Below are 8,818 nucleotides of genomic sequence, written 5' to 3' on the forward strand. Positions count from 1 at the left end.
CCCTTACCGTCAGCCCCAGGGAGGCGGCGGAAGCCCCGCTGAGTCACGGCGGGGGCGGTTCCGCCCGCTGAAAAATGCAGTTGGAGGTTCCGCCGGGCGGAGGGCTGCTCTGAACTCCTGTCCCTCTTTCTCTCCTCTCTCTCCTCTCCTCTCCTCTCCTCCGGCGGCGGCACAGGCCGCACCGTCGGGCCCCCCCGCGGCGAGGCGCTGCGGCCGGCAGCCCGTGCCCGCCTGGCCCATGGCGGGGCCGCGGGACCCCGCGGAGCGCTGCTCCTGCCGCAACACCAACTGCGTGGAGCGGCCGCTGCGTCGGCTCTTCGAAGGGCTGGCGAGCGCCGTGGCCGCCTGCCCCTGGCCCTTCGTGCTGGTGCCGCTGCTGCTGTCCGGCGTGCTGGGCGCCGGCTTCGTCTTCTTACCGCAGCGGCAGGCGAACGACATCGAGGAGCAGTTCACGCCGACGTGGGGGCCCGCCAAGGCCGAGCGCGACTTCGTGCGGCGGCACTTCCCCACCGACGACTCGGAGCGCTTCTCCGCCCCGCGGCTGCCCACCGAGGGCGCCTACGCCGCCCTCATCGCCGTGGCGACGAACGGGACCTCGGTCCTGGAGCCGGCGGCGTGGGCAGAGGTGCTGCGGCTGAACGCGGCCGTGCGCGACGCCGACTACGAGCGGCTCTGCGCCCGCACCGCCGGCGGCTGTGCCAGCCCCAACCCGCTGCTGTCGCGGCGGGGCGATGCGGGACCGCCCGCCCCGGGCAGCCTCCGCTTCCCCGTCAACGGCAGCGAGTTCCTGGGGGCCGCGCTGGGCGGCGTGGAGACGGACGGCGGGCGGCTGCTCGGGGCGCGGGCCCTGAAGCTGGTGTATTACCTGCGGGAGGACGGCCCCGAGGCGCAGGACAGCCGGCAGTGGCTGGAGAGCTTCCTGCAGGACATCCCGGCCAAAGTGAAGGAATTGCGCCTCGGCTCCATTCAGGTAACGCGGGGGCCGGGTGCGGCCGTGCGGAGCCGCCGAGCCCGAAATGTCCGGGCGGCCCCGCCACGGAAAGGGAAAGGGAAAGGGAAAGGGAAAGGGAAAGGGAAAGGGAAAGGGAAAGGGAAAGGGAAAAGGGAAAAGGGAAAGGGAAAGGGAAAAGGAAAGGGAAAAGGAAAAGGAAAGGCAAAGTGGCGGGGAAAGGCAGGCAGGCTGCGAGGGCTAGGCCAATGCTCCTCTGCCAGCTTAGGTGTTGGGCCTTGCTTGTGCTTGTGCAGAAAGGCAAAGAAGAGGAAAAGTACTTCAACGTTTCTTGTTTTAACGGCAGGTGACTTACTTTACCTCACTGTCCAGACAAGAGGAGTTTGAAGGAAATGCCAAGAGTGTGATTCCACTCTTCTCCGTGACATATTTCTTAACAATAAGTTTTGCAGTCATCTCTTGCCTAAGGTAAAATGTCTCTAGGCTATGGCTCAATGAGCAGTGATCTCTGCTGTTCTTTACCTCCCTCAGTTGATTTCTGCTCTTGTCAAGTGAAGGCATTCTTGAAGCTGCAGAATTTCGATGACATTTTATAGGCAAAATGTTTTTCTTTGCCTTTTATTGTTTACATATGCTTATCTCCCAGCTGCTTAGATGGCAGATGAAAACTTGAACAAGTGTTCAGGTGGATGAGCAGTAACTTCATAGATTCCTGCAAGTCTGGGTACAGCCTTAGTTGTTTTGCTTGCTTGTAGAGTCAGAGCCTTTACCTGCTGTCCACAGAGAACTTAACCTGCCCTTCCTTTGTGCTGATGGAAGGTGAACCCTTGCACAATCAATAGCTGTACAGCAGTGTCTGTTCTTCCAAAAAAATTGGGCTTGCAGGGTGAGTGGGCTAGTTTAGTGCTTTCATAAAGCATCATACCTATTAGAGCATTTATTGTGGAATGCTTAAGCCAGCAATCTGGGGCATCTTGGCAAAAGGCTGGTAACCAACCTGCCTACTGAGAAAGTTTCTATACATGGCACATACTGCCTGAAAAGTGCTTCCATTGATACACTACAGGAAGAACTCATGTAAAATCAAAGACCTTCTAGAAATTCACAATTCTTTTGGATCACCCAAAGTCTCGCCTCACTAGTAGAGCTTATGTATCCTTATTTAGCCATCTGTTGTTATTGATGCAAAGATCAGTACACATCCTTACTCTTCTGAATATAGCTGGGCAGTGGTATTAATAACACCTCCTCGAGAAGTTAATTTTGTGTAATGCTAACACCTGGGAACTCTCCTAGCTGCTTTCATCAGGAGTTATTCTGAGAGAGAGAATCAATGGTATCTCTGTACTTTTCATGCCAAACACCATGGTGAAATATTTGACACATAACTAAGATATTCCTTGAAATATTTTCAGACTGAGCTGTATAAGAAATAATATCTGGCTTGCAAGCTGTGGAGTGCTTTCTTCTGGCTTAGCAGTATTAAGCAGCTTTGGATTGATGCTCTTCTGTGGAGTGCCATTTGTGGTCACTGTAGCAAATGCACCATTCCTGATTCTGGGTGAGTAGAAAAAGTGAGTAGTGAAGACCAGAGTGAAGTTAAAACAATGTAATGGTGTCAGTCTTTTATGATGTGAATGTCAGATAATACAACATTTTCTCCTGAAGCGAGTGTAGGAGATACCCAGAGGTGCAGCCCCCTCAGAGCACCTACAGGTAGGCAAGCCCCTCAGCTCAGCTCAGTGGGACTGGAGTTGGGTTCTGGTGCAAGGGCAGCTTTCCCCAGAAGACAAGGCCTCATCTAGATCCACTGCTACAGCAGGAAGATTGTAAATGGGAGAATGGTAAGGTTAGCACTTCTGGCATTGTTCTAGTGTCCCTGGAAATGTAGCCAGGATGATTAATCCTCTGCAGTATAACATCTGTGTATGAACCAGTCTCAGTCGGCTGCACAACTGAAGTGATGCACCATTTGTGCAAGCAGCTCCCCCCAAAATCCCAAGGAAGTTGGTATTGCATCCTTGCTTCACAGAGTGCTTAACAGCCAGTGCTGAACTTTCCAAATACTGATAGTGTTGCTGCAATTAGATCATGTTTCCAATTACATAATGTTGCTGCAAACAAATTACTGCTTTTAAAATCCTTACTGGTCTCCCGTATCATACATTCTTCTGATGTTTTCTTTGGCTTGGTCTCATGCTGAGGAAAACACATGGAGCTCCCAGGTTGACAGAGGCTGTGCATCATCCTAAGCTATCCGATGCAAATGCTCCTTTGGGCAGGCATTGTTTCTGTTTTCTGCATAATTCTAATGCATTTTTTATTTATTTTTGTTTGCTCATCAATTGCAGTGGCTCTTACTATCAAAGAGGCCCTTTTGTATACCTGGGAAAGGACTTAAGCCAGTCTCTTCAGATCTTCAGAAATAACACACAGACTTTTGTCTTCCTTGCGTTAAAGCAAACAAATTCTCAGTACATCAGAGGCTTTGCTTTGAAGGCTGCTTGCTTTCCAAAGCAGCCTGGCTCGCTGCCATCCCGTAATACCTTTTGATGTGCTGCTTAATGATTCTTTGCGTGTTTGCTGGCAATTGCCTTTCAGGTAGCAGGTAATGATTTCATCTCTTCTTCTGTGCTTGGCTAAATCTCACTCCGCTATTCGGGCAGCCTTGTTTTCCCTTTTGTGTGATTAATTTTCAGTGAACAGAAAAGCCCTTGACAGCATGGCAAAATACTAAAAAGTGTGAGATAATAATCTTGAAAGTTAGCAGAGGTGAGAGAAGCCCATTGCTCTTCATTTCTGAACTTCAGCTCACTCACTCTGGCATTTTAGCAAAATCCCAAACCCAGGATCCAGTCTCCCTGGCAGGCTTTCCCAGGGACCTGTCAGGTAATATTTATGAGCACATTGGTATAAATGTGAACAAAAATGAATAATAAATTGTGACTAAGTGCTGGAAGATAAACTGGAGAGAAGTGGAGGGAAAGAGCATAAAAAAAGCAAGCCACCGGAAAACTGGAATCACTCTTCTCCCATGTGCAACTGCTCTTCCTGCCTTCTGAAGGCAGAACAAGAAATTATTGGTCTAAGTTGCTGCAGTTGGGGTGGAAGAGATTGCAGAGATAATGGGGGATGCTTCCAGTAAGAACAGTTGAGCATCAGAATATGTGATGCTTTGAAATCTGTGTCATCTGCATCAGGGGACAAATGGACATCAGCTACAAGACACTTGTCAGAGCTGCAGTAGGTGTGCTCAATCCTTCATCGGGGTCCCTGAGGGATCAACAGCCCATTAGGTCACCAGGAAGTGCTAAAAGGTAATACATTCAGCCACATACAAAGCATCTGTTCTCCAGATTCTCTTGCAACTTGCATCAGCACTGGAGCAGTGTTTGTAGCCCAGTCTCCTTTTTCAGATTTTAGGCAGAATGAAATGTGACTAATGTTGTAGTTTTGTTGGGTGTTGGTGGAAGCTGCCATTGGCAGTGCAGCATTAACAGTCTCTCCTCTTGCAGGGGTTGGCGTTGATGACATGTTCATCATGATTGCTTCCTGGGAACAAAGTTTAAGGAAAAAAGAGAAGTCCAATGTTAAATCTCTGCTGGCTGAGACTTACACAGAGGCAGCGCTTTCTGTGACCATCACCACTCTGACAGATGTTTTGGCCTTCTTCATTGGCACCTGGACTGCTTTTCCGTCCGTGAGGTCTTTTTGTCTCTATACGGGCACAGCTTTTGTCTTCTGCTATGTATATACCCTGACCTTCTTTGGGGCAGTTCTGGTATTAAATCACAAAAGGGAACAAGGGAACCGACACTGGCTGACTTGTATGCGTGTGGATGTAGGTAAAGATCAGGCTGAGAACTCCTGCTTGTACAATGCTTGCTGTATTGGCAGCTGTTCTGGGCAGCCATCTCAGCCAGAAGGTGAGCATCCAATGAGCACATTCCTTAAAAAGTATTATGGCCCTTTTATTACAAATAAATGGATCAAGGTGCTCATGGTGTTGCTGTATGGAGCATATTTGGGTGGCAGCATTTATGGGTGTACTCAGATCAGGGAAGGCATCGATCTCCGAAATCTGGCAAATGATGCCTCCTATGTTATTCCATACTATGATGATGAAGACAAATACTTCTCCACATATGGACCCCGGGTCATGGTTGTCATTGCTGAGAGTGTAGATTACTGGAATGAGTCGGTGCGTCTTGGCATTGAGAGCTGCACACAGAATTTAGAGAACATTTCCTATGTAGATAAGAACTACTCGGAGTCATGGCTGAGAGTATACACAGGACTTGCCAAAAGGGGTTTGGTAAATATAGACAGTAAGACTGACTTCTTAAATAACTTAATTGTACTGTTCAGAATTCTTCCCAGTTTTGAGTGGGACATAAACAAGACTCAGGATGAAATAGAGGCTTCGCGCTTCTTCATCCAGACAGTGAATGTGACATCAGCCGTGGACGAGAAGAATCTCCTCAGTCAGTTAAGGGAGGCAGCCAAGCAGTGCAGCATTCCACTGAAGGTGTATCACCCAGCCTTCATCTACTATGACCAGTACCTGGTAATAGTGCAGAACACTGTTCAGAATGTTGTCATTGCTGCCGGGGCCATGCTCGTTGTCTCCCTTCTGCTCATTCCCAACCCATTGTGCTGCTTGTGGGTGACTTTTGCTATAGCCTCTGTTATAGTTGGCGTTGCTGGTTTCATGACATTCTGGAACGTCAACCTCGATTCCATATCCATGATCAACCTGGTCATTTGCATTGGGTTTTCAGTAGATTTTTCTGCTCATATTTCCTATGCCTTTGTTACGAGTGGAGAGTCATCAGCCAATAAAAGGTCAATTGAAGCTCTGTCCCTGCTAGGTTACCCAGTTCTACAGGGTGCAGTTTCTACAATATTAGGCGTAGTTGTCCTGGCTGCATCAAACACCTATATCTTTAGGACATTCTTCAAGATCATGTTCCTTGTTATTTTGTTTGGGGCTCTTCATGGTCTTGTTTTTATTCCAGTGTTTTTAACCTTTTTTGGAAACTTTGGCAGATCACCCAATACCAAATCTTAAAAACTTGAGCTTGAGAAATTATAAAGGTTGGTTGTGACTAAGTTTAATGTGTTATAATTTATATTTACTATATGTAGATTCAGTTGTAATGACTATCAGGGAATATAAGACATGAAGGAAATGAAAGATAAAAGAAATAAATACAACAGGGAAGCAAAGGCGTCAGGAAAGCCAGGCAAGAAAAATAATTAAAGAGATTACATTTGCATTTCTCATTTTTGTGTCAACATGTTAATGTTGTTAAATATTTTTTTGTGTTTACTGAATGTATTAAAGTTATTATTAACACTGACCACTGCATCAGCTTAATGGACAACATTAAATGTTTGTTAAAACATCTTCACAGTGGGAAACTGCATTTCCACTGGACTGCATTTTCCACCTTGTTTGTATTGATGCTCTAACTCATCACAACACTGAGCTGGAAGACAGTTTTTTGCCTAAGAGCTCAAATCTGGATGTTTTACAGAAAAATTACAAAAGGTCTGAACTGTCTCAGATGGCAATAACTCGTAAGCCTTCAGGAGACAAAATGTGCTTAGGTTTCTAATTCTAATGCAGCACAAGAAAACCTTGGGGAAGACTCACCCCAAGGTGACTGCTGTTTTCTGTTCAAAGCCTTTTCTTGGTATCCTGTTTTCTAGCTAAGGTTGAACATCTGGTACCCTTAAGAGGTTTGTGTGTAGCTTCTGTTGGCTGCAGTTTGCAAAGGGATGTGCTGTAGGTTATTGAACTTGCATGGACCTCCTGAGTAACCACCCTGAGAGATGCTGTGCTATGGTATGACAGGGCAAGGATTCTCTAGAGAGAATCACACCCTGATTCAAGATAAAGTGAAAAGGCAACTGAGGTTTAAAAAGATCAATCCTAAAACTGTAAACCCATAAATTCCATTCTGTTCATCCTGTGATCTGTTGATAGAGCTTTCACTGAATAAGAGCTAAGAATATCTGAGAAGTGACCTTCTAACTTGTACGGATAAGACAGTAGGTAAAAGTCAATTCATAATTTGTTGCCAATATCATGAACGACCCATTGGAAATAAAGTGAATAATGGTAACTGATGTAACTCTGGAAAAATTGGTGTAGAACTTATTACCATTCAGTCCAAATCTGCTGCTGTGGAGGGCTTCTTCTGACTGAGCAAGTGGGACAGGATCTGCCTCTGTTTCCTGTGACTTCTGGCCCATTTCATGAGACTCAGTAGACAGGACAGGATCCTTCTGTTTCCTCCAGAACAGTTTTTGAAAGAGTAGTGAAAGACTGAAACTCATATTAATCTTAGAAGAAATCACTCTTGAACTCAAAGTTAAACCCCCATGCTGAATCTCAGAATTATAGCTAGCAGCATTAAGCTTCCAGGACAGGGCACTAAACACAAACCTAGATTCAGGAAAAAACAAATGCACTAGAGTGCACAACCCCATGCACTGGAGTCCCCACTTCTCCCATTAAATGTTTCGTGGTCCATACCAGTGCTCTAGTGGCAAGTGTTGCAGCCATTTATGCATTGATGATGCTGTGGAAGGAGCAGATGATGCTCTCACGTTGACCAATGCCAAAAGAAGGCCTCTTAATAAACACGTGTGAGTCAGGAGTTTGGAAAAAGGGTAATTACTTCTGAGTGAAGTAGAGAGAGCAGCCCATTTAAACCATGTACTCTTACTTCTCATCATGTTGCTTGGCCATACTTCAGAAGCAAAAATAGTTCTCCTTCTAGCTAAGGTTTCCAAGCAGATCAGTAGAGCAGAAAGTTAGGAATGGCTTGATTGCTCTATCTTCACAGACAGTTTAAAGGATTAAGATTTAGAAAACTCTTCTGACACTTCAGCAGACTCAGTTCATCACAGAGTAAGAAGCAGCCAGAAGGAGCAGGCCACAACTTTGTGTTAAGCTTGCTGGTAGAATTCTGGCATGCCAGCCTGAGGAATATGGAAAATTCAGAATTATGTCCAAGTTCGAATTTCTTATTTTTATGTGCCACCCTGCTAGTGACCACTTTAGAGATATTTAAAAAGCAAACAGTGTATCTAAGCACTTAGCTCTGCACTGTTTTCAACAGCAGGAAGCTGGTCCTACTTAAAGGAAAGCCTCTCTGACTGATTTCTGGAAGCTTCTTTTGTAGTTGTGATGTGTTGACCCTGGCTGGACAGTGAGCCCACCAAAGCCACTCTATAACTCCTTAGCTGGGCAGGGAAGAGAAAACACAGCAAAAGGCCTTTGGGTTGAAATGAAGGCAGGGAGAGATCACTCACCACTTACCATCACGGACAAAACAGTTTTGAGTTGGTAAAATGAGTTTAGTTGCCAATCAAATCAGAAAACAAACAAAATTTAATGCCACATCTTTCCCTACCCCTCACCTTTCCAGTTTTCATCTTCACTTCCACTTTTCTCTACCTCCTCCCCCTCAAGCAGTAAGAGCAGGGTGGGGGTGGGACAGGAAACGGGCTTGCGGTCAGTCCGTCACAGGTTGCATCTGCTGCTCCTCCCTCCTCAGGGTGAGGAGGACTCTCACCCTCTGCCTCTCCTTCACTGACTTTGCTATCTGCAGAGCTGTTTCTCTTACATACTCACTCCTCTCTCTCCGGCTGCAATTGCTCTCAGGCAGAGCTTCTTCCCCTTCTTTAAGAGTGTTGTCCCAGAGGCTTTACCACTGCAGCTGCTGGGCTCAGCCTTGGACAGGAGCAGGTCCTCCTAGAGCTGTCTGGCAGTGCTCTGCTGGACACAGGGAAGCTTCTGGCATCTTCTCCCAGATGCCACCCATGTAGCCTCCTCACTACAAAAAACCTGCCACA

General features: G+C 46.8%; 2 protein-coding genes across 2 annotated transcripts in view; one reads left to right on the plus strand and one right to left on the minus strand.

The window, feature by feature from the left end:
* LOC144246206 (uncharacterized) overlaps positions 1–528 on the minus strand; it is a 47,412-nt gene extending 46,884 nt beyond the window's left edge. Inside the window, exon 1 of the mRNA XM_085564998.1 lies at positions 417–528. Coding sequence (XP_085421124.1) covers positions 417–438 — 22 coding nt within the window. The 5' untranslated portion in view covers positions 439–528. The remainder of the gene's footprint in view (positions 1–416) is intronic.
* On the plus strand, positions 18–7,089 carry LOC110477329 (patched domain-containing protein 3). The gene is made up of 4 exons (XM_077788650.2): positions 18–970; positions 1,296–1,417; positions 2,365–2,510; positions 4,465–7,089. The coding sequence occupies exons 1-4, from the start codon at positions 239–241 to the stop codon at positions 6,018–6,020; spliced, it is 2,556 nt and encodes an 851-aa protein (XP_077644776.2). The 5' UTR covers positions 18–238; the 3' UTR covers positions 6,021–7,089.
* The last annotated feature ends 1,729 nt before the right edge of the window (positions 7,090–8,818 follow it).

Source organism: Lonchura striata, chromosome 2 (assembly GCF_050655825.1).
Source record: "Lonchura striata isolate lonStrDom1 chromosome 2, ASM5065582v1, whole genome shotgun sequence".
NCBI classification, from domain to species: domain Eukaryota; kingdom Metazoa; phylum Chordata; class Aves; order Passeriformes; family Estrildidae; genus Lonchura; species Lonchura striata.